Source organism: Chiloscyllium plagiosum, unplaced genomic scaffold, assembly GCF_037043375.1.
Source record: "Chiloscyllium plagiosum isolate Xiang-an unplaced genomic scaffold, Cpla_swu_hap1 HiC_scaffold_12, whole genome shotgun sequence".
NCBI classification, from domain to species: domain Eukaryota; kingdom Metazoa; phylum Chordata; class Chondrichthyes; order Orectolobiformes; family Hemiscylliidae; genus Chiloscyllium; species Chiloscyllium plagiosum.
The window spans coordinates 46,816,013-46,842,135 of NW_028270150.1; the positions used below are offsets into that span (position 1 = coordinate 46,816,013).

General features: G+C 41.3%; 1 protein-coding gene across 1 annotated transcript in view; it reads right to left on the reverse strand.

The window, feature by feature from the left end:
• The window catches only part of tbx15 (T-box transcription factor 15), a 104,681-nt gene that overhangs the window by 36,238 nt on the left and 42,320 nt on the right, over positions 1 to 26,123 (reverse strand). Inside the window, exons 4-6 of the mRNA XM_043700961.2 lie at positions 17,790 to 17,961; positions 13,330 to 13,497; positions 7,308 to 7,372 (exon numbers count right to left, since the gene is read on the reverse strand). Of these exons, the coding sequence (XP_043556896.2) occupies positions 7,308 to 7,372; positions 13,330 to 13,497; positions 17,790 to 17,961 (405 nt within the window). The remainder of the gene's footprint in view (positions 1 to 7,307; positions 7,373 to 13,329; positions 13,498 to 17,789; positions 17,962 to 26,123) is intronic.

Genomic DNA, 26,123 nt, shown 5'->3' on the forward strand with positions numbered 1-26,123 from the left:
AACTTTCTGCATTTCAACAATAGTTCACCATCCTCCAGTATCTCTTTACTGACACCTATCTCTGTGACACTGTTTAATGACAGCTCTACTTGTTTCAGTTGCAAGGCTTTGTGTTAAATAGCTTTATGCCCTCTTTCTTTGCCATTTCCTCTATGTGGATTTCCTCTAGAAATCATGGATGCATTGGTGATCATTTTCCAATGTTCTATACATTCAGGATCAGTTCCTGTGGATTGGAGGGTAGCTAATGTTGTCCCACTTTTTAAGAAAGGAGGGAGAGAGAAAACAGAGAATTGTAGACTAGTTAGTCTGACCTCAGTGGTGGGAAAAATGCTGAAGTCAATTATAAAGGACGAAATTACAACACATCTGGATAGCAGTAACAGGATAGGTCAAAGTCAGCATTGATTTATAAAGGGGAAATCATGCTTGACTAATCTTCTGGAATTTTTTGAGGATGTAACTCTGAAGATGGACAAGGGAGATCCAGTGGATGTAGTATACCTGGACTTTCAGAAAGCCTTTGATAAAGTCCCACATAGGAGGTTAGTGAGCAAAATTAGGGCACATGGTATTAGGGGCAAAATACTGACATGGATTGAAAATTGGTTGGCTGACAGGAAACAAAAAGTAGTGATAAACGGCTCCCTTTCAGAATGGCAGGCGGTGACAGTGGTGTGCCGCAGGGATCAGTGCTGGGACCACGGCTTTTTACAATGTACATTAATGATATAGATGAAGGTATTAAAAGTAATATTAGCAAATTTGCTGATGACACAAAGCTGAGTGGCAGGGTAAAATGTGACGAGGATGTTAGGAGAATACTGGGTGACCTGGACAGGCTAGGTGAGTGGATGGATGCATGGCAGATGCAGTTTAATATGGATAAATGTGGTTATCCACTTTGGTGGCAAGAACAGGAAGGTAGATTACTACCTAAATGGAGGCAAGTTAGGTAAAGGGGCAGTACAACGAGATCTAGGTGTTCTTGTACATTAGTCAAGTGTAGAAGCAAAGAGGTTCTTCTGCAGCTGTACAGGGCCCTGGTGAGACTGCACCTGGATTTTTGTGCGCAGTTTTGGTCTCAAATTTGAGGAAAGACATTCTGGCTATTGAGGGAGTGCAGCGTAGGTTCACGAGGTCAATTCCCAGAATGGCAGGACTATCTTACGCTGAAAGATTGGAGCGACTGGGCTTGTATACGCTTGAGTTTAGAAGGCTGAGAGGGGATCTGATTGAGACATATAAGATTATTAAAGGATTGGATACTGTAGAGGCAGGAAGCGTGTTTCTGCTGATAGGTGAGTCCCAAACCAGAGGACACAGCTTAAAAATAAGGGGTAGACCATTTAGAACAGAGTTGAGGAGAAACTACTTCACCCATAGAGTGGTGGGTGTATGGAATGCTCTGTCCCAGGAGGCTGTGAAGGCCAAGTCTCTGGCTACTTTCAAGAAAGAGTTGGATAGAGCTCTTAAGGATAGTGGACTTAAGGGTTATGGGGATAAGGCAGGAACAGGATACTGATTAAGGATGATCAGCCATGATCATAATGAATGGTGGTGTTGGCTCGAAGGGCAGAATGGCCTACTCCTGCACCATTGTCTATGTGTTGCAGAGGTCCATCCTCAGTTGTCTTTTCTTCACAACATACATGTCATTCCTTGCACTAATGTCCAGATGCATATTGTAAGCTTTCAGGTATATGCAACTCCACTTTTACACTTTCACCATCATTTCAACATCTGTTGTTTTGGTCTTGGATCACCTGTTCAACATTACAACTTAAGTGAGCTTAAATGTTCCAAGGTTTCATTCAAATTAAACAAAACTAACCTTTTTACTTTCAGCCATCAGTCGTATGTCCTAGTTTTTCATATCATCAGCCAATCCCAATAGAAACTTGATTGAGTTTTTTGTAGAAGTAATGAAGAGGAGTGATGAGGAAAGAGTAGTGGATGTGATGTATATGGACTTCAGTAAGGCATTCGACAAGGTTCCTGATGGTAGACTGGTTAGCAAGGTTGGATCACATGGAATACAGGGAGAACTAGCCATTTGAATACAGAACTGGCTGAAAGGTAGAATCAGAGGGTGGTGGTAGAGGCTTGCTTTTCAGATCGAAGGCCTGTGACCATTGAAGTGCCACAAGGGTCAGTGCTGAGTCCACTGCTTTTCGTCACTTATATAAATGATTTGAATGTGAATGTAGGAGGTAATGATAGTAACTTTGCAGATGTCACCAAAATTGGAAGTATGGTGGACAGTGAAGAAGGTTACCTCAGAGTACAATGGGATCTTGATCAGATGGGCCAATGAGCTGAGGAGTGACAGATGGAGCTTAATTTAGATAAATGTGAGGTGCTGAATTTTGGAATGGCAAATCAGAGCAGGACTTAGACACTTAATGGTAAGGTCCTGGGGAGTGTTGCTGAACAAAGAGACCTTGGAGTGCAGGTTCGTAGTTCCTAGAAAGTGGAACTACCTTCAGGTAGGTAGGATAGTGAAGAAGGCCCTTGGCATGCTGCTCTTTATTGGCCAGAGCATTGAGTATGGGAGTTGGAAGGTCATGTTGCAGCTGTACAGAGCATTGGTTAGGCCACTTTTGGAATACTTTGTGCAATTCTGGTCTCCCTTCTATGGGAAGGATGTTGTGAAACTTGAAAGGGTTCAGAAAAGATCTACAAGGATGTTGCCAAATTGGAAGATTTGAACATTAGGGAGAGGCTTAACAGGCTGGGGCTGTTTTCCCTGGAGCGGTCAGTGGCAAAGGAGTTTATAAAGGTTTATAAAATCATAAGTGGCATGGATATGGTAAATAGAAAAGGTCCTTTCCTTGGAGTAGGGGAGTCCAGAACTAGAGGGCATAGATTTAGTGCAAGAGGTGAAAGATTAAAAGAAACCTAAGAGGCAACTTTTTTCATGCAGAGGGTGGAGATGCCTGGGGATGTGATGGAGACTGGTACAATTACAACATTTAAAAGGCATCTGGATGGGTATATGAATAGGAAGGATTAAGAGAAATATGGGTCAAGTACTGGCAAATGGGACTGGGATAGTTTAGGATATCTGTTAAGAGTGTGGTTCAAGAAAAGCACTCTCCTACTCCTCAGATGCTGCATGACCTGCTGTGCTTTTCCAGCAGCATATTCTCGACTCTTATCTCCAGCACCTGCAGTCCTCACCTTCACATAATTTAGAATATCTGGTCGGCATGGATGAGTTGGACTACAGGGTCTGTTTCTGTGCTGTACATCTCTATGACTCTAATAGTCAAAAGTTGCATTATCAGGGTTTGAAGAGTTTCAAAATTTTAACAGCTACTTGCCCTTGAAATTATTTTTACTTTCTAATCTATATCTTTGCCCAGTTTATTGTACTTTTGTCAATATTACCAATCTTGGTTTGTCCTCATCATTCATTTTCTTAGAAATCTTAATCTACATCTTAATCCATCCACAAATTAAGGCACAATGTTTCAAATGCCCATCTAGCTGACAATCATGATTCAATCATCTACAATTATACCTGCCTAAACCATCACCTATACAAAGCATCACATACCCAGCATCGCCATCTTTCCTATGTCATCATGAATGAACAAAATCCTCAACCTTGTTTTTGATCCTTCTGCAGACTTTTCCAGCTCTAATTCAATGATTCTGCCAACTTTCATTTTTTCCTATTTGCATAACTCTCCTTTTTATGTTGAGTTTTCCTTGTCCCACCCATTGTGCACCACCACGATTAGCAGCATTTAGCGAGCCCAATGGAACTCTTTGAACCAAGCAGTTCATTTACTAGTTATGACTACATCTTGTTTTCAAAGGAACCTCTCCACTACTTTTTTTTTTATTTTTCCTAGTTCTCCCTTTCCCAATGGTCACCATTATTACAGAGTAAATAATGCAATTTCTGACATCTGTTTATGCACAGATAATAGTGGAAATTTAGAAGTTGCTAAATGTGCTGCTGCTGCAATCTTTGTCTATAGACTCAGTTTTAGAAATCATAGCAGAACTACAAAGGAGTAAATATTTTGTACTTGTCCATTAGATCATCATTTAAAAAATCTGAAAGATACAGTTTATACATGGATGTGAAATGCACTGTTGATTGTTTAATAAGTCATCAACATTGTTAAACAACCTCCCAGGCACTGATTTTCCTTTTACAAATGTGGATTTTTCATTTCATCAGAAGTTAATATTGAAGAAGTTTTAAATGAAAACATATAATTAATTTTGTTTGGATGTTCTATTTGTTTTGTTCTTTTCCTCTCAATTTCATCGCTATTTCCTAAACTATGTTTTTCTTTCTGTATTGTAACATAAATAATGTGTTCCATTATTTCCACATATGGATGCTTTATGCCTCAATGAAGATTCTTCAGTCTGATTGCTTCACTGCTTATTTCCCTGCTCACATATGCTACAATTGCCCTGTATAAGGCATTGCACTGGAACAAACCAGTTCAAACTAATTTGAGGCAAAGTGCATTCTAATGCCATTTAAAAGTTCATAGTTAACTTTCAGGGTGAGCAGCATTATTTCTGACTGCACATTAGTGTCACAATTCTACATATTGAGAGGAATGGGACGGATGCTGACTCATTGCTGCCTTACAGCACCAGAGACCCAGGTTTTATTCTATCGTTGGGCAATGGGCTGAATGGCCTTTTTTTTGCACTGTAGAGTTTTTACACTTCTATATGTCTGTATGGAGTTTATATGTTCTCCCTATGTCTGCAAGCTTTTCAACCAGGTGCTCTAGTGTCCTCCCACAGTCCAAAAGATACGCATGTTAGGTGGTTGGCCATGGTGCCCAGGGATGTGCAGGCTAGTTGGGTTAGCCATAATAAATGCAGGGTTATAAGGATAGAGCGGGACCTGGGGCTCGGTGGTCTTCATAAGGCCAGTGCAGACTCGATGGGCTGAATGGCCTTGTCCTGCACTCTAGACATTGCATGAATTAAGGACTTTATAGCATTTTATTTTAATTTAATATTTTAAAAGTGCAGCAACATTAATAGAATAATAATTGCTACAAGAAAAATTCAAAATAACAACCTGTTCCAAAGTTTTCATGCCAATTTAAAGTATTTCTAAATTAGCATTCATTCAAAAGAGGAGCATAACACTAATAATAACTCACACTTAGATCATGCTTTTAGATAATGTTTTCAGTCAGAATATGTCTAAAGGCACTTCATAGGGGCATTAGCAAATATTATTTTTTAATGAGCCAATTAAGGAGAAATCAGGGCAGATGAGCAAATAGGTAGTGAAAGGGGATTTTAAATGAGAGAAGAGATGAAGAGACAAAGATGCCTCGGGAAACAATTGCAGATCTTTGGGTTTTGGCACCTAAGAGGTAAATGGTGGAACAATTAAAATTAGAGTATGCAAGAGTCTAGAATTGGAAGAAGGTAGATATCTCTAAGGCTGTGAAGTTGGATGGGTTTACACAGACAGGGAGCAACAAGACCATGGAAGGGTCTATAAGCAAGAACAGACACTTTAAAATTGCCCTACGGCTTATAGCAGGAACCAATGCAAGTTGACGGACACATGATTGATAGATGATTGGAACTTGCTGTGAGTTAGGAGAAGGGCAACAAAGTTTTGCATGAGGTCAAAATTATGGGAGGTTAAAAATGGGATGACAGCCATGATTGTATTGAAATAATCCGGGTTTGAGGTGGTAAAGACCTAAATAGGAATTTCAGTAGCAGATGTGCTGAGATGGAGATATAGGAGGGAATTGGTTCCATAATATTATAGAGTCAAAATTATGTATACTTAGTGATGGCTTGGATATGTGAACAGGTACTCAACTCTGTCAAATTTAGCACTTAATCTGACCCTTGATCACACTGTCCCCAAATTAAGAGCTGTGGAGTCAGTGACATGGAATGGGGTTTCTAGCAGCCTCTGAGGACAATGACTTCAGCCTTTCAAATAAGAAAAATTCCTAATTGTCCAATTTTGGGTATCAGACAAGTAGTCTGACAAACTAGCGAGGTCGATTTGCTATCATTAAGACAGTGTGGTGCCTGATACAAAACCTAAATTCTGCATATGCTGAAAAACAGAAATAAAAGCAGGAAATGCTGGAAGTATTCTGGAAGATCAGGCAGCCTCTGAGGAGAGGGAAACAGGTAACAGGTCAAGTCAATGGTTTTCAATCTGTATTTACAGCATTTCCGTTTTTTGTTGTGTGTAAGGACGAGCAGTTTTTCAATTGTTCTTCCTTCATGCCCATCTCTAATTACCCTGGAGAAGTGGAGACGTAACATATCGGTGGGAAATGGGAGAAATCAGATACTGATGGCTTTGACATGTTCTTGTCTTGTCGGTTTGAAATTGGACTTGTTCGCGCAAGACTCCAAACTGGAGCAAAGTTTACTTTTTTAAAAAAAGGTGATTGTTTTCCATTTATTTCTTAATTTTCAGGGAAACGCTCTTGCCTGTAATTTGCAGTAGTTATTAGCTCCCCCCCCCCCCCCCCCCCCCCCCCCCCCCACCACTGATGGGGCTGCCCTGGTTACATTGCTCGCCGCCAGTTGCTGCCGACGGCACTGTGACCAAGGAGCTCCTGTGCTCTTGGATACAAGAGCTGCTCCTCCCGGCTCCGGGGGTGGGAACCTCCGCTTTCTCCTCGTGTTAAAAAGTCCAACCGTTTCTTCATGAGGTGCTAGATTGCCGAGTAACTGTGACATTGCACCCAACTCTGACAATATACCCACTGCCAAACCATATCAACTGTACTTGGTGCTTATTAAGGTGAGTGTTGCAAAGCTGAGATGTGACTCTTGATTTATCCTGCTTTCATGCCTACCTGAAACCTCTTTGCAGAGGCAAATGGAAGGGACACTGGTTCTGCAGTCTGAAATAGCTCTCTGTCCAAAGAGTCCCTCAGTGTCACTGGTAATACTACAATGTCACGGGTAAAGATTCCGTCAGTGTGTATTAAGAAAATAAACCATTGTAAAACACCCAATTATCGCAATCCCTGCGATAAATCGACTATTGTAGTGGACAGATACCTAGGGTCATACAGTAAATGGAAAGGGGTGGGGCGACAAAATTGTGAACTGGGTTATTTCGAAAGCTGCTGCTTAACGCCTGAAAACCTCTTTAATATTTAAGATGCTTGACCATCGCTTATAGTGTACGGACATTGTATACATTGTAAAGTTAACATACACTCAGCATGTTTATAATTCCACGCTGGTCTCGGCTGTGTTGAATTGTTTATTCTTGTGTGTGTCTGTGTGTGTGTGTGTTTTAGACAGTGACTCCTCACCTGTTTCTGCCAGAGTCTCGGAATCCTTTGGCAAACGGATTTCTGTCGATCTTCAGCCTTGTAATCTGGGAAATAAAGAAACAAGTTGACTTGTAAAAACTCGGCCAGATCAGAGTGGGTCGCGGGCGCTTGTCAAGATGACACTGTCCCGGGTCTCTAGGTAAGAACAGAAATTGCATTGCATTGGATATACACAAACTTCGTTCGAAAATGAAATTACCTCCCAAATCAACGTCTCATTAATTAACAACTGAGGCAGTAGAATTAGGAATGTATCCCTTTACAAATGATGCAGTTATGTAACTAATCCGGAATACAAAGGAGTTGACGGAGTCAAGACTGTTTCAGTAAAGACAAACAAAAATAAATGTACAAAAACTCAAGGGGAATTTTCGGTGTCTTTCACTTACACCAATTAAAAGCTTCGAAATAGTGTCGCAAATATTTCGAGTTTCTAAATTGTTCTGTAGTTGGGCGGTTAGTCTGTGGCATTTTGGAATGGGATGGGAAGTCATGGAGCATGTCTTTCAAACATTCACAACCGGAACGCTTTTTAACAGATTCCCGGTTTGTAGATTTTGATTTACATTAAATGAAGATTGCATAGACGATCAGCTGTCAAATGCACCCAGTTTCTATAACTGAATGTTCTGTGAACTAGCCCCAGTGTTGAGGGAATAATCTGAGCACTGAACAGTCAGACGCTGTGTAACCCAGAAATCCACGCCAAGTTCTGGTGTCGAGTGTATGTATTGCTGACCAGCGAAGTTTCGGTTTAAAAAGCGTCTCACTCGCAAAGTCCAGGAATGTAGAAGGAACCTGGAGAGGAGACAGCGCACTCCGCTCGATTCAGCCTGCTCTGTTGTCTAACTGAAGTCTGCTGTCACACTTTCTCTCAATCTTGCTCAAAACGCCCTTCGACTTCCCGCATGAACATGTTGAGAATCTAACCACGTCAAGGACTCAAAAATATAAACCATTAACCGGGCTTTGATAAGAAGATATCGAACATCTCTCTAAATTCAGAAGACCGGGTTGGAAGCGAAGCTGAAGGCTGTGATTTGAAGGCAAAGTGTATCCAACCAGCAACTAAAAACAATTATTACTCCTGAAGGCCATCGATTCATGGCCCTCACGGATGCTGTTTATATTGTTGAACCGCGGCAGGGAAATCCTCTCGGGAGACTTGGTGGAGACTCCAGAATTGTAATGGGAAAGGTGGCGCTTCCCTTTGCAGCCAATCACAGATGAAACTTTATTGCTGGAACAGCACAGCAGGTCAGGCAGCATCCAGGGAACAGGAGATTCGACGTTTCGGGCACAGGCCCTTCTTCAGGAATGAGCAGAGAGTGTTCAGCAGGAGAAGATAAAAGGTAGGGAGGAGGGATTTGGAGGAGGGGAGTTGGAAATGTGATAGGTGGAAAGAGGTCAAGGTGAGGGTGATAGGTCGGAGTAGGGTGGAGGCGGAGAGGTCAAGAAGAAGACTGCAGGTCAGGAAGGCGGTGCCGGGCTGGAAGGATCCGGCTGAGACAAGGTGGGGGGAGGGGGGATGAAGAAACTGGTGAAGTCCAAGTTCATCCCCTGCGGTTGGAGGGTTCCCAGTCGGAAGATAAGACGCTCCTCCTCCGACCGTCGGGTTGTTGTGGTTTGGCGGTGGATGAGTCCAATGACCTGCATATCCTCGGTGGAGTGGGAGGGGGAGTTGAAATGCTGTGCCACAGGTTGGTTGGGTTGGTTCGTCCGGGTGGCCCAGAGGTGCTCCCTGAATCGCTCCGCAAGTAGGCGGCCTGTCTCCCCAATATAGAGGAGGCCACACCGGCTGCAGCGGATGCAGTAGATGATGTGGGTGGAGGTGCAGGTGAATCTGTGGCGGATATGGAAGTTTCCCTTGGGGCCTTGGAGAGAAGTGAGGGGGGAGGTGTGGGCGCAAGTGTTGCACCTCCTGCGGTTGCAAGGGAAGGTGCCGGGAGTGGTGGTTGGGTCGGTGGGGGGTGTGGATCTGACAAGGGAGTCGCGGAGGGAGTGGTCTCTACGGAAAGCTGATAGGGGAGGGGAGGGAAATATATCCTTGGTGCTGGGGTCTGTTTGGAGGTGGCGGAAGTGACGGCGGATGATGCGCTGTACATGGAGATTGGTGGGGTGGTAGGTGAGGACCAGTGGGGTTCTGTCCTGGTGGCGGTTGGAGGGGCGGGGCTCAAGGGCGGAGGAGCGGGAAGTGGAGGAGATGCGGTGGAGGGCACCGTCGACCACGTCGGGGGGGAAATTGCGGTCCTTGAAGAAGGAGGCCATCTGTGTTGTACGTATTTTGAACTGGTCCTCCTGGGAGCAGATGCGGCGGAGACGAAGGAATTGGGAGAATGGGATGGCGTTTTTACAGGGGGCAGGATGGGAGGAGGTGTAGTCCAGGTAGCTGTGGGAGTCGGTAGGTGCCCTCCACCGCATCTCCTCCACTTCCCGCTCCTCCGCCCTTGAGCCCCGCCCCTCCAACCGCCACCAGGACAGAACCCCACTGGTCCTCACCTACCACCCCACCAATCTCCATGTACAGCGCATCATCCGCCGTCACTTCCGCCACCTCCAAACAGACCCCAGCACCAAGGATATATTTCCCTCCCCTCCCCTATCAGCTTTCCGTAGAGACCACTCCCTCCGCGACTCCCTTGTCAGATCCACACCCCCCACCGACCCAACCACCACTCCCGGCACCTTCCCTTGCAACCGCAGGAGGTGCAACACTTGCGCCCACACCTCCCCCCTCACTTCTCTCCAAGGCCCCAAGGGAAACTTCCATATCCGCCACAGATTCACCTGCACCTCCACCCACATCATCTACTGCATCCGCTGCAGCCGGTGTGGCCTCCTCTATATTGGGGAGACAGGCCGCCTACTTGCGGAGCGATTCAGGGAGCACCTCTGGGCCACCCGGACGAACCAACCCAACCAACCTGTGGCACAGCATTTCAACTCCCCCTCCCACTCCACCGAGGATATGCAGGTCATTGGACTCATCCACCGCCAAACCACAACAACCCGACGGTCGGAGGAGGAGCGTCTTATCTTCCGACTGGGAACCCTCCAACCGCAGGGGATGAACTTGGACTTCACCAGTTTCTTCATCCCCCCTCCCCCCACCTTGTCTCAGCCGGATCCTTCCAGCCCGGCACCGCCTTCCTGACCTGCAGTCTTCTTCTTGACCTCTCCGCCTCCACCCTACTCCGACCTATCACCCTCACCTTGACCTCTTTCCACCTATCACATTTCCAACTCCCCTCCTCCAAGTCCCTCCTCCCTACCTTTTATCTTCTCCTGCTGAACACTCTCTGCTCATTCCTGAAGAAGGGCCTGTGCCCGAAACGTCGAATCTCCTGTTCCCTGGATGCTGCCTGACCTGCTGTGCTGTTCCAGCAATAAAGTTTCAACTTTGATCTCCAGCATCTGCAGACCTCACTTTCTCCTCCAGCCAATCACAGAGCCGCACAATTGTTCTGCCGCAGAAGAGGCCACTCAGCCCATCGTGTCTGCACGGGCTCTCCAATGGGCAATCCACTGACTGCCATCCTCCGCCTCTCCCAATAACACTTCGCACTCCTCTTGTTGGGAACTTTCTAATTCCTGGTCGGACGCTTGAATTTAATTTGACTTCATCACACACTCAGCCAGACCCGAATTGCTCGCTGCCTGAAGACGCTCTCCTTTGGTTTATGGAGAGCGGAAGAGGCCATTTGGCCTAACGAGTCTGCACCAACAGAAAAAAAATCCTATCATCTACACCAATCCCAATTTCCAACACTTGGCCCATAGCATTGAATGTTATAACATTTCAAGCTCTCGTCCAAGTATTTTATTTTAAGGGTTGTGAGGTTTCTAGTCTCTACTGCGCTCCCACGCAAGGCATTCCAGATTCCAACACCCACTGGGTTTAAAAAAAACTTCAAATATTTCCAAGTCTTCTGCCCTTCTGCTTCAAATAATACCGCCTTGTTACTGACCCTTCAATTCAGCTGCTTCCTCTCCGCCCTGTCCCTCAATCTCATTCACCTCAAGCAGGACCCCTCTCAACTTTCTCTGCTCCAAAGAAAACAACGCTAGTTTATCCAGTCTCTCTTCATAGCTACAGCGCCCCATCTCAGGGAACATCCTAGTGAATCTCCTCTGCACCCTCCCTATAGCGTGGCGACCAGAGCAGCACGTAAGCTAAACCTCTTGGGGAATGTGAACAGGTTCCGGGAGATAGCTGCAGCCTGGTGAAACTGAAAGACATCTGCCAATTCAGTCAAACGCCCAGAAAAGTCTGAGCAGAGATATTGCAGGCGTTTCTGCTTCTTTTTTCTTTGAACCCATGTCTTTCCCATGCCTTCACCAGCGGGAACAGTTTCTTCATATCTATTCTGGACAGACCCCTCATGACTTTGAAAACTTCAGTCAAATCCCATAGCCAAGGGAACAGTCCTAATTTCTCCAAATTCCTTACTCTTGGAAATATATCACAAATCCAGAAGATTTAAATAATGCTACATCATTCAAAAATACTTAATCTTTTGGTCAGAATAAAAATAATTAAAGCTTGAGACTATTTACCAACCATTTTCCCCAGGAGGAACCAATGCTTGTATACATGTTTAAATTAGTTAAAATAATGTGATTATTTTTAAAGAAAGCTTGAACCGCAATCTGATAATGTACAGAAACAGCTCAATCCAACCAGTATTACTCTCCGACTCCTTCAATAGCCAGCTTTATCTTTATCGTATTCAATTTGCGGGGAAATAATTGAAACAATCTTGCTTCTTGTATTCAGGTGCTAGTAAGGGTCTTCAAATATTTAGTTGTCCCGACGGTGTCTGTCCATTCCAGGGATTCACAAGGTGCGTTTTATTTAATTTGCCAAAGATATGATTTGAAATTAATGACATAAGCATTCAAATAATTACAAATAGTTGACAAAACCGAAAGAACTGCAGATCACCATAGATGCTGCCAGACCCTTTGAGCTTTTCCAACAATTTCTGTTGTTGTTTCTGATTATAAATAGCTGTTCGCTGTGTACCACGATAAAGTTGTGATAGTAGTTAGCCATTCATATGCAAATATGCCCAGCCCGGTTTTACACAGGCGAACCAAGAATGAGGAGAAAACTGCGGCCTGTGACAAGCAAGTGGGAAAGGTTGGGAAAATATCAAGGGAATGAACTGAGGGGGAAGGGAAGAATCTCCGACAGTACAGCTGCGAGCGAAATTCCTCCACTCCTATCGCAGCCGTTATTTTGCTTTAATCGTGCAGAGCTGCTTCTTGGTGGTTATTAGTTTCTAGCAAAACATGTCTGATTTCGATGCAGCGGTTCAGAATCGTCTTCTGTAAAAACCCGTCATGGAAATCCGTCTATATATGTTTGTTTACTCGTTCAGTCATTTACTTAAGAGCCAGGAGTTCCAGTAAAGTCGAGCGGAATATTTGAAGATTTCTAGACGACATTTCCCAGCTACACGGACAGCATTCCAGTTTGGTCTGGATTATCAGTTTGCAGAGTCTGTGAAGGAGACGGCGGCGATTCGGAGCTGAATTCGCGAGCATTCCGCTCACTTTTTTTAGAAAATACCGAAATAATCGGGAATAAAAAAAAAGTCAAACCTAAACCTAAGCAGTAAGGATACCCAAGCAAGCAGCGTTGACTTTATTCCGTCATGTTAAACAAATAATGCTGTGTAGTTCAGAGAAAAAAAAAATCCTTAAAAATAAACTGGGGCTCTCTTCATCTTCACGTTTTTATCTAAACATATAACGCGCCCGTTGTTCCGTTCTGAAATAATTGCAGCCACTCACTTTGAGAATAAACATATGTTTAAAATTAATCGCACGCATTTTCCCTTTCTAAAGAATTCCGCACCAGACACGGCGCATACCTGTCCGTTTCGATTCAGTCTCACTGGACTTCAAACAATAGATTCTGTAAATAATTATTTCAACGAATATTTTAACCATGTATCCTTCCTCTCGGCCTTCTAGTGGCTAACAGGAAGCCTACCTGCTGGTTCTGATATGCTGTAACTGTGGTGAAGACGGTCTCCGGGAAAGTGAATGTTTTTACCCCCTCTCCTGCAGGCACCGGCTTGGTTGGACACAACTCGCTGCTGAAGTCCTTTCGGATCACATGCACCCGCGGCTGGTATTTATGCATGGAATGAAGAATTATCTGTTCATTTGGGGGTTGGGACGATGAAGAACACAAATAAATATTTTATTTTGTGTCAGCCAAATAAAGCTAAGCACGGTTTAACACGTACCGTGAAGCAAAACCATGTAGTGATGTACACTTTAAACCAAGTTCTATTCAAATTAAAGCTATTCACATTCACTGACACGGGCAAAGAACACTTCTACTATTTCGCAGCAAAGCACAAAGTCATTTTCTTCTCCTCACTTCATTAACTGAGCAGAATAACCCAACAAGAGAAGGGGTAAGCAGATGGTATGCAGCTTTAGACAGAATCTTCCTGTCTAATGGATCAACTTGGTAAAAACAAAACCACTGCATATCCATAGCGCCACTCCTATGCTGATAAATAGGAATTATTGATAAATATTAATTGAAAAATGAAACTGTTTCTTTTCCGACAGATTCCCATATGAATCATGTCGTCTCGACTAGGCGATATGGAGAGATCAGTGAGTTGCTAAGGTTTAACTGAGCGAACCGATAGTAAGCAATGTTACCTGTTTCTCGATCTGTTACTAATATGGTCATGTGAAATATAAACAGGCGAGCAAGTGCCAACCTGAATTCAATGGCGATTTGTTCCACCCCGTATTTATACATGCTCTCATTACCGACTGTTCAAAAACGTCAGGACCCATTATTAACGATCATTCTTGCCCCTTTCGGAGGATAGTTATAACTCCAGGACTTCGGAGCTTCTCAACCTCAGTGAATTGCTTCGATCATACCGGTGTTAAGGTAAAACGCTGTTCCGAAGCAGACGGCAACTAATGAAAGTGATTTGGATTTCAAAGTAACATTAATCTACAATGACATCTATTTTCACTGCATTACCTGGACCCCGGGAATACTAACTACAATATAGTGAATGTGGGCCATGAAAGTTTGAGACTAGCTTGTCTTTTCCTGTTAAGTCACCTTGAAATGTCCTTCGAAACTTACTTGTCTTTGGAATTAATCATTTTAGTTGTGATTAATTCTGTTAAATAACTGATAAATGCCCACCCAACAGTCCAATCTCGCTTGCAATGTTTCTTCTATCAAAGATAGGCTCGCTCTCTTGCCAAAGCATAGCGCATTACCAAACGACTTAATACCAAGCCCGACTATTAAATGACAGTCAACGTAATTGGAAAAGAAAGGCACAGAGCCCCTTTTACTCCTTTTTTCTTTCCTCTTATGGTTGTTATTCTATTTTTAACAGCGACGATCGAAAATGTGACTCCGCTTTCACCTTCTCAGTACCACTCCTGAGCGCCCCATCTGTAGTTGCAGCATTTATTTGGGCAACAGGGAACGGGAGAAGCGTTCCCCGAGCTGTCACTGGGACGGGGAATTCAACTCGAAGGCTTTTCGATTAACTCAACAACAAGCCGGGGCTACAGCGGCTGTTGGTATTGCACTGTCTTCTGACTGGGGACAAATGCAGTCCTTATTGAAGAGAAATAAATCATCCTTAATCCTCTGCTGAAAGTGGACGCTGAATCAGAAAGAATGTTCTATTTTAATTGGCCGACATTGTTACTTGAAAATGGCGACCATCTGTAGCTTGTTGCTCATAAACAAAGGAAATTAAGTGTATCTCCATATGCAGCCAATTATTAAATACAATTTGCGGAGTGTCAAAGTAATGACCTGATCTCTGGCAAAAATTATTGCACTGACATTCTTTACTACGAAGGTTATATTATACTTTCATTACATCCATAGTACAACTTTGTAAATGTTTTTTTTCTTATGGCTTAGTGGCAAAGTGGATTAAAATATTACTGTTTCACCTCTGTGAGCTGGTTTGTAATTCAATCCAGACAGAAATTAGGTTTGTTCCTTTTTCCCTGTGGAATCCAGTGCATAGTTGATTGGGATATAAAGTCTTTCATTTCAGGCGCAGACCCAAAACTGAGAATCTTTCACCCCTTTGCTCAAAGGATTTGGCAGTATACTTTATTAGAACACTGTCCCCTGGACACATTTCAAATCTAACCATGTCAGGTGAAAAAAATATACTGTCTCCACAATTAAGGTAGTGATAATACCATTATCTTTTAACTACAGCCACCTTGACTTCAGAACTGAGGATGGAATCCAGCACAAACTGAAGAGAGAATGAATGTTTCCTTTCTCTGAAGGAAAAGTAAATTATTATATCTGAAGAGTTTTATCACAGTTCTGTGAAATGAGTTTGCTAAGTTTCAGTCCAGTTCTAAGTTGGCCTTTGTCCAGAGTAATACTCACATTTGGAATTAGTAAACACTTATATGAAAATAAAGATGGAACATTATATAGATATATCTGCTACACATTTTTTTGTTTATGTAAGCAAACTTTGTTTTTTGAGTTATTAAGAGTTATATGGCACAGTGGTAAAATTAAAATTTCTAACTATAGTAAGTTACCACTTTAACCTCACATTGATGTTTCCATAATTGTAGCTATAATTTAAGGCACTTGCAGGTGCAGAATAATCTATCTTGGTACACAGCCATGTTTTACAATTGCTAAAGCTTTCCTAGGAACCTTATAAACTCTCAGATTATTTTTAATGTAATAAGAGCTATCCTGAATATGCAATAATAATATTCTGCTAAACAAGACCCATGAGTAGAATCTATGCAGGTGCTTTTCTGTCAAGGATCAGCATGCACCCCTGGACAATGTTGAGCTAGCAAAGTAAAATCTATGCAGAAAAGACAACTAACTTAACCCTAACTGCAAATGGCTGATAAATGAACTGTGAGCAGGAAGGCCTACAATTTAATATATCTTTTAAAGAATACGTTCATTAACAGTCGGACAGAAGTCTAGTTGGTATCATATAATCATCTGTATCTTAAAGAAAAAGCTAAATGAAAGCATTTTGCGTGGATTGGGCAATGCAGAAGGCCAAACACTGCCCTGTGACCTCTGGAAGCTAGACTGGAATGTACCTGCCACAGAGGATGAAGGAGTTTTTTTTGTAATAACTGCTAGTGAATGAGATTTAACTATCAAGTCAGTTCCCATTGGATGTAGGTCCACAGGATAAAAGTGCTCATAGCATCAGCACTAACTTGGAGTACACAAGAATAAAAGTATGCAGAATGGAAAATACCACTGAAGCAGTACAGAGTGTTCTTCAGAAACTGGAGTTGAGGCACATTCTGGGAGTGGAAGATTTGGATCACATCTGGTCAATGCTATTTTTGACCTCAGAGGGCATGGTGCCATCACAGAGTGCAGAGCAGATTAAGTTTATGATTATTCCCTGGTCATTGGTTTTAGCTTTAAAAATAGTTTTATGCTAGACAAGTAATGGTGGGTCTGTTTTCATATGTCACATCCATTTTCTGACTACTGCTTTATGCTTTGTGAAAACAATTCCTATAATTTGCATCACACGTCACACAATACATTTGAATAATTTGGTGAAATCAGGATCTGTGTGCGAGTCAGAAATTTTAACTGTGGGCCTGCGAAAAGGAGAATTGACTCTGCATATTAAAAAGTTAGGAACAAATAGATCTTGGTCAAGGTATGCAAAAGAGCAGGATTTTTTATTATATTGTATATCAGGTTAGCACTGATTCAGGTTAGAATTTATTTATTTAGAATTTCTTAGTTAAACCCTAATATTTCACAATTTGATTTGAAAACTTTGATCTGGGAGCAGGTGAGAAAGAGCAATATCTGGATAATGAATCACTTAAAAAATATTCTCTAGAATTTATCAATGATCATGGAATTAGAAAGTGGTTACAGTACAAAGAAATGCCATTAAGCCCATTTGTTCATGCTGGTTCTCTGCAAGAACACTTTTGTTGAAACACAAACAAATTCATCTGGTTTTTTTACTCTTCCAACAATGAGAACTATTTCTCTCTACCTACCCTGTGGACACTTCTATCAAATTCCCTCTCAATATTCTCCTTTTTACACTAGGTTGTTCAACCTATTCATGAAAATTAAGTTCTTCATTTCTTGAATCATTTTCGTCAGATTTTTCTGCATCCTCTTTAAAACCATCTATTCTAAAGTGATCTATAGAATTGAAATACAAAAAAAAGACATAACTGAACAGAACATTCAGTGCGCATTACTACAAAAGTAATCGCTATTGGTTCTGTTCTGTGGTCAGTAACTCATTAACGCAGTGACAGTGACACTTAGTCTAAATATGTTTGCTGAATTGTTGATATTCATTGCCCAGTTTTGTAACATAAATATCAGTATGAAATAAGATATTTTAAAACCAGTGAAAGTTACTAAAATATAAACCTTTATCTACATACATGTCCTTGATCATCCAACTCATTGTTTGTAAGTTTGAGTTTATCAAAGCTGATGACTTGTCGCATCCATGTGTCACCAGAAGCGAGAGAATCTGGATGTATGTAGACCCGAGGAGGCACTGGTGAATCCGCATTTCCAGCCACCATCCACTTTGAACTGTGATAAACATATCTGCATTTAGGAAGGAAACAAACAACAAAATCAGGAAATTGAATCCAGAATAGCTTGCTCCCATTTGTCTTTGGAATTACTGGAGTGGAATGGAAACTAAAACAAAGTAATAAAATCTCACTTATGAGTATGACTGTTGATGACTTGATTGTGAGTATAAGCTTAAAACTATATTTGAATGTGGAAAAATTATTATTTACAGAGATTATAAATGTATGTAATTTACATGTAGTAGTCTGTTTGGCCACAGAAAATTCTGATAGTCATCTTTTTACTGCCATAAATGTAAGAACTCAAGCAGGATTTGCTATGTCTATTTCAGTAGATACAGTAGTAAAATAAAAGACTGTGACATTGCCACACTAGCTACTTGTCCTGTTGCTTGCACTTGTCTTTTTTTTTAAACTTAGGCCGTCTTGCTTATCTGCACTTCTATTCAAACAATGCATAATGATTGAACATAATGACTGGTTGAATTTCAAAAGAACCATGGCACATCCATTTGTCCTATTTTGCAATGTGCAGGAAAACAGGCTTGTATTTTTGTAAGCTGTGGTGCTCAACATAGAGTAAGTCACCTTTTCTAAAAGAGCAGTAAATTACCATTAAAGGGTAGGTTGTTTCATTTTTTTAATGATACACTGAAAGAAGTTGTAAAAGTACACTTTGGGAGAGATTTTTTCCAAGAGGGCTATTTTTAAGGCTTTCTCAATGACGATTTTGCCGAATGTGGGACAATAAAGGCAAAGCGACATTTATTAGTACCAAATCTGTCACCCGGTGATTAAACTTGTGGAACAAGATGTGGGGTTGGCAATATACAAATTCTCAGGAAACGTCATTCCTGAGAATGCCAAGGAGAAAATGTGAAAAATATTCTGTAACATAAAAAGAATTGCAACCATATCTGTAGTCATCCGAACATGCAAATACTTGTTCTTCAGCTCAGAAACATGATTCCAACATGAACTTTATACTTTTATAGATAGAACATAGAGAACATTTATTCCTTCTTCTAACACAACTTCAAACAACTTAAGGCATTATTGCAATAAATACTAAACTATGTTGTACAAGATAGTTCACCATTAAGCTTGAACAGAGTCAAGACAGTAACACCATTAAGTAGTAACAACATTAGGCTTCAGAACAATCTAGACAAGTTGAATGTATAGAGTCATAGAGTCATTCAGCACAGAAACAGACCCTTTGGTTCAGCCAGTCCATGACAAATATAATCCCAAACTAAACTAGTCCCATCGGCCTACTCCTGGTCTATATCCTTCCAAACCTTTCCTATTCATGTATCTATCCAAATGTCTTAAATCTTGTAATTGGAACTGCATCCACCACTTTCGCAGGAAGCTCATTCCACCTGTGAACCACCCTCTGTGTAAAACATTTGCCTCTTACGGCTTTTTAAAATCTCTCTCCTCTCACCTTAAAAATGTGTTCCTAGACTTGAAACACCCCCCCCCCCCCATCCTAGGAGAAAGCTGAAAAATGTGTTGCTGGAAAAGCGCAGCAGGTCAGGCAGCACCCAACAAGCAGGAGAATCGACGTTTCGGGTTTATGCCTGAAACGTTGATTCTCCTGCTCCTTGGATGCTGCCTGACCTGCTGCGCTTTTCCAGCAACACATTTTTCAGCTCTGATCTCCAGCATCTACAGTCCTCACTTTCTCCATCCTAGGAAAAAGACAACTACCATTAACTCTATCTATACCTCTCACTATTTTACAAACTTCTATCAGATCGCCTCTCAACCTCCTATGCACCATTGAAAAAAGCATTATAACTTAAACATTCCATACCTGAAAACATCTTAGTAAATCCCAAAATAAACTTAGTAAAATCCAAATAAACAATAGATGTTTGTCATCATCAATCTTTTTTGGTAATTTCCTCAAAAAACTCAGTCAAGTTTGTGAGATACAGTTTTCCTCACACAAAAACCATGCTATCCCTCATCAATTTTCACCTCTCTAAATGTCCATAATTCCTATCATTGGGAAAATATATGGCAGATGCAGTATAACATAGGCAAGTGTGAATCTAAACATTTCAACATTAAAAAACGGAAAAGCAGAGAATTATTTCAATGGTGATTTTTTGGAAATCTGAATTTACAAAGGGATCTAGGTGTCCTTGTACATTAGTCAATGAAAGCAAACAGGCAGGTGCAGCAAGCAGTTAAGGCGCCAAATGATATGTTGGTCTTCATTGCAAGAGAATTTGAGACAAAAAGTAGGGATACCTTACTGCAGTTTTAGAGGGCTTGAGTGAAACTACACCTGGAGTATTGTGTGCAGTGTTGGCCTACCTACCTAAGACAGGATGTACTTGCCATTGAGAGAGTGCAATGAAGTTTCACAAAGCTGATTCTGGGTTTGGAGGACTGTTGTATGAGGAGATACTGATTTGACTGAGCCAGTATTTACCAGAGATCAGAAGATTGAGAGGGGATCTGATTGAAACATACCAACATTTTAATAAGGCCAAGCAGACTTTACGCAGGGAGGCTGTTTCTCCTGTTTGGGGAGTCTAGTACCAGGGTCACAGACTCAGGGTATAGGGCAGACCATCTAAGGCCAAACTAAGGAAACGTTTCCTTTCTCATATTGACTTTCCAAACACAGACAGGACCTGCCATTACATTCAGGGCTTGGATGGTGAGGAATTTATTAAATGTGTTCAAAAAATTTTCTTTATCAATATGTAGATGTATCTACCAGAGAAGGAGCAAAGCTTGACCTTCTCTTGGGAACTAAGGCAAGGCAAGTGAATGAAGTGTTAATAGTGGAGCACATTGGGACAAGTGATCATAATTTTATTAGTTTTAAAATAGTTATGGAAAATGATAGACCTTGTACAAAAGTTCAAGTTCTTACTTGGAGGAAGGCAAATTTTGACAGTATGACAGAACCTTCCAAAGTTAATTGGGGCAATCCAGTTCACAAGTAAAGGAATAACTGGCATGTGGAAGGCTTTCAAAAGTGAGATAACAAAAGTTCAGACTTATTATCTTCATGTTATAGTAAAGGGTAAGGTTGATAAGAGTGGGGAACAATGGATGAATAAAGATATTGAGGCTCTGGTCAAAAATAAGGAGATATATGTTATAGGTATAAGACAACTGGGATCAAGTGAACCTCTGGAAGAGTATAAGGTATGTAGGGATATTCTTAAGAGGGAAATCTGGAGGGGAAGAAGGGAATATGAGATAACCTTGGCAGATAAGGTTAAGGATAAACCAAAGGGAATCTATAGGTACATGAGCAAAAGAGCACCAGGGACCCTTAAAAATCAACAAGGTTGTCTATGTGTGAACCCACGGGAGATGGGAGAGATCTTGAACGAATACTTCATATCAGTTTTTACTGTGGAGAAAGACATGGAGACGAGGCAACTTGGGGAAATAAATATTCATGTCTTGAAAACAGTCCACATTACAAAAGAGGAAGTGCTAGAGGTCTTAAAAAACATAATGGTGGATAAATCTCCTGAACCTGATCAAATGTATCTCAAGACATTGTGGGAAGTTATGGAAAAAATTGTGGGGCCCCTAGCAGAGTATTTGTATCATGCTGGAGGACTGGACGATAGCTAATCTTGTCCCTCTATTTAAGAAAGGCTGTAAGGAAAAGTCGGAGATCCACAGATCAGTGAGTCTGTCATCAGTGGTGGGTAGGTTGTTGAAGGGGATTCTGAGAGATAGGATTCATATGTATTTGGAGAGGCAAGGGCTGATTAGGGATAGTCAGCATAACTTTGTATGCGGGGAATCATTTATCACAAACTTGTTCAAGACTTTTGAGGACATAACCAAAAAGATTGATGAGGGCAGAGTGGCAGACGTTGTCCACATAGACTTTAGTAAAGTCTTTGATGAGGCTTCACATGGTAGACAGATTACTAAAGTTAGATCACATGGGATTTGGGGAGAGCTTATCAATTGGATACAAAATTGGCTGGATGATAGGGGACAAAGAATGGTGGCAGAGGGTTATTTTTCTGACTGGAGGCTTGTGACCAGCGATGTTCCACAGAGACTGGTGCTAGGTCCAGTGTTTTGTTATTTAAATGATTTTAGCAGACAAGGTTAGCAAGTTTGACGACAACACCAAAATTGATAATATAGTCGAGAGTGAAGAAGGTTATTTAAGATTACAAAAGGATCTTGATCAACTGGGCCAATAGGCTGAGGAGTGGCAGATGGAGTTTAATTTGGATAAATGCAACATATTGTATTTTGGTAAAACAAACAAGGGCAGGATTTATACAGTTAATTGCAGGGTCCTGGCAAATGTTATAGAACAGAGAGACCTCGGGGTTCAGGTACATAATTCATTGAAAATTGCATCACAGGTAGACAGGTTGGTTAAGAAGGAGCAAATTAGTGCAGATGCTGGAATCTGTACTGAAAACAAAAAATGCTGGAGATCACAGCGGGTCAGGCAACATCCGTGAAAACAGAGTAAACTAACATTGAGTCTAGAAGACTCTTCAGCAGAGCTGATGTGAAGTGTGGAGGGGGGCTGCATTTATGCAATAGTTGGGGGTGGGGGGGTGGGGGGTGGGGAGTGGTGGAGTGCTACAGGAGAGTCTGCTGATAGTGCAGATTAACTGATCGGAATGTGAGAACGGCAGAACCGTGGTGTGCCTAACTGCCAAACTGGAAAGAACAGATGGTCCCGCTGGGGGAGAATGCAATAAGTAAAACTAAATGAAAGGGAAAAAAATGGGACTAAGTATACAATTTGGAGATGTTGAACTCAATATTAAGTCGAGAAGGCTGTAAAGTGCCTAGTCTAAAGATGAGATGTTGTTCCTCTAGTTAAGAACGTGTTTAGCACACTTGCCTCCATTGCTTGGCTTAGACCATGGAGTATGGGAGTTGGGACACATTGTTGAGGTTGTACTTTTAGAGTTTTGATCACCCTGCTATACAAAGGATATTATTAAATTAGAGCGGGTTCAGAGAAGATTTACCAGGATGTTGCCAGGATTAGGGGGTTTGAGTTATTAGGAAAGGCGGATAAGCTGGGGCGGTTTTCATTAGAGCATAGGAGATTGAGGGGTGACCTTATAGAGGTTTGTACAGTCATAAGGGACATAGATAAGGTGAATAGCCAGGGTCTTTTCCTTAGGATGAGGGAGTTAAAATAGTGGGCATACTTTTAAGGAGAGGAGAAAAAAAATTAAAAAGGGACCTGAGGGGTACCGTTTCACACAGAGGGTAGTTTGCATGTAGAATGAACTGCCGGAAGAAGTGGTTATTGCAGTTACAATACTTAAAAAATATTTGGGCAGGTTTAGAGAGATGTGGAGAAAGTAAGGACTGCAGATGCTGGAGATCAGAGTCAAGAGTGTGGTGTTGGAAAAGCACAGCAGGTCAAGCAGCATCTAAGGAGCAGGAGAATCGACGTTTCGGGCAAGAGCCCTTTATCAGGAATGGATGAAGGGCTCTTGCCCGAATCGTCGATTCTCCTGCTCCTCGGATGCTGCCTGACTTGCTGTGCTGTTCCAGCACCACACTCTTGACTTAGCAGGAAATGAGCCAAAGGCAGGCAAGTGGGACTAGTTTGGGAAACTTGGTCAGCACGGATGGGTTGGATTGAAGGGTCTGTTTTCATACTGTATGACTCTGAGTCTGTGACACTCAGAATGTTGCCACCACAGAGGGCTGTGAAGGCCGAATTACTGAATATATTCAAGAAAAAAAAGAAAGAAATGTTTAGATGGTGAAGGCATCAAGGAGTCCAAAGAGAAAGCAGATACACAGCATTTAAATTGAGGAACAGCCATGATCGTATTGAATGGTGGAGCAGGTTCAAAGGACAAAATGGTGTACTCGTGAGCCTAGTTTTGTTGCTTCTATGTTTGCATGCTACAGTATAGCATAGGCAAGCAACTGGTATGGAGTAAAAACTGTGGATGCTCTAAATCAGAAACAAAAACTAAAGTAGATGTAAAAGTTCAACAGGTCTGGCAACATTTGTAAAGAGAAATTAGAGTTCTTAATTTTCTTCACAGATACTGCCAGACCTGCTGAACTGGCATAGATTGCTTTTTTGGATCATCAGGCAATTGTTAAGATCTTCCTGAATGTGTTTTCGCTTTCAAATCAAGATGACACACAACACCAAGAAGGGACCAGAGCAGATAAAGAACAATTTCTAGATTAGTGGTGCTGGAAGAGCACAGCAGTTCAGGAAGCATCCAAGGAGCAGCGAAATCGACATTTCGGGCAAAAGCCCTTCATCAGGAAGATAAAGAACAAGCCATGCTGACACCATTCTCCCATTATAAAGACATGACTCCTTGAGCCATGGAGAGGATCAGCAAAATAAATTTTGGAGATATGGAATTATTGTCTGCAAAGAACTCATCATTTATTATTTTCTTCACTTTAATAGTATTCACAAGCGCAATGAATTCTATCGAGTGCTTAATGGAGGAAAAGGTATAACGTTTTTTTTGTTGGAGTATAAATCAAAAATAAATTGACACTGAGCCAAAAATTAGGAAGAGTCACTTAGAAAATAGAATTCAAGAGGACTATTAAAGGATAAAGGAAAGATATGGAGAGATTAATGAGAGGAATTCAAAAGCTTATGGACTGGACAACCAATGACAAATCCAATATTGGTAGGGGGAAGGAAGTGGAACAGAAGTAGAATTTGAGGAGTAGAGAATTTTTATTGCATTAAAGAGCTGGATGAGTTTACAGGATTGGGAGGGGTAAGATCATTGAAAATCTTGAAGATAAACATAAGAATTTTAAAGTTCATGATTAATGCCGAAAATTCCTGTCATTCACTTGACAGTAAATTGGGCGGTGGCATCGCCTCAGTCTATCTGAGCTCATTTGCAGAATGGGAGGGTTCTAAGTAAGGTCTTGAATCATAGTTACAAAGGGCAGTCCTGGCTTTCCAAACGACATCTGTACATTCTTGAAAGCTTGCAAGTAAGGTCAGCATTGTAGACTGTTGTAAAACAAAAATCTCACGGCCGATAAATCCAAGTAAGATTGACATGGTCTGTAAAGATACGCTTTTCGGTATTAACACAACTCCATGCTAATGCTGAATATTTTTCATTATGAATTAATTGTCCTTATCCAGTCATGAAGCAATATGGAGAAAATTAATATTGTATCCAATCCTTCAGGTTGTTGAATGTAATTTGTATTGCAATTGTCAATACTTCAGGAAAGTTTTACTTTCTAAGTTGACAACTTCAATAAAATAAAACAAAAGCACCAGGGGTAAAACTGAGAGAACTTCAAATGCAAATGTAAATAAATTCTCACTCCCAAAGAAAGCTATTCTTTCAACATTAACAAAAATACTAGGTGCCTTGCTCTATCATTTAAAAAATTATCAGTCAGGTAGATAGATACCCATGCTATTCAGGAAAGATATAACCTGGAGCAGTATCATGTCCACTGCAGTAACATTCAGAGTGGGACTTCAGCTGAATATTTTCTGATTTATGTGCTGACAGTGCTGATCCATTTCAATGCAAAAATTCTGAGTCAGAAAATGTAGTGCAAAATTAATCAGGTACACGATGGCATGCCCACTGTTACAATTTGCATATGCTATAAGCACTCAACGGATGCTTGTAAAATTGGACCTGTACTGTAAACTCATTATGTCACTAAAAGTGTTCATGGGTCCTTGAGTTTAAATTATTTAAAAAATGCTGCTTCCCACATATTATATATATATTTCTATTTTATTTCACGTGAAGAAGAGCACTCCACATTTCTGTTGACCTTCAGGTATAGAACAATACTGAGGTTTCAGTCAAAAAATATAAATAGGATTGAATTGAATTAGCTTTATTGTCAGAATAAACTCAAATAAGTACAATGAAAAGTTTATAAGTCGCCACTTACAGCACCAACTCTCTAGATGAAAGTCAGAGTCATTAACATCCATTGCAAATTATAGGAAACCATATGTACATCATAATAAGCCAATCTAATATTAGCTACATAAAGTAGGTTAAACTAATGAAAAAAAATTGAGAAATTATGGTAGATTGTAAATCTTTATCGTAAATGATACTTCATTTGGACTATTACAGTGTATTATTCAATGATTATTCACATGTTAAACATGTTTTAGTTTGAGAATTATTTGGAAACATCTTC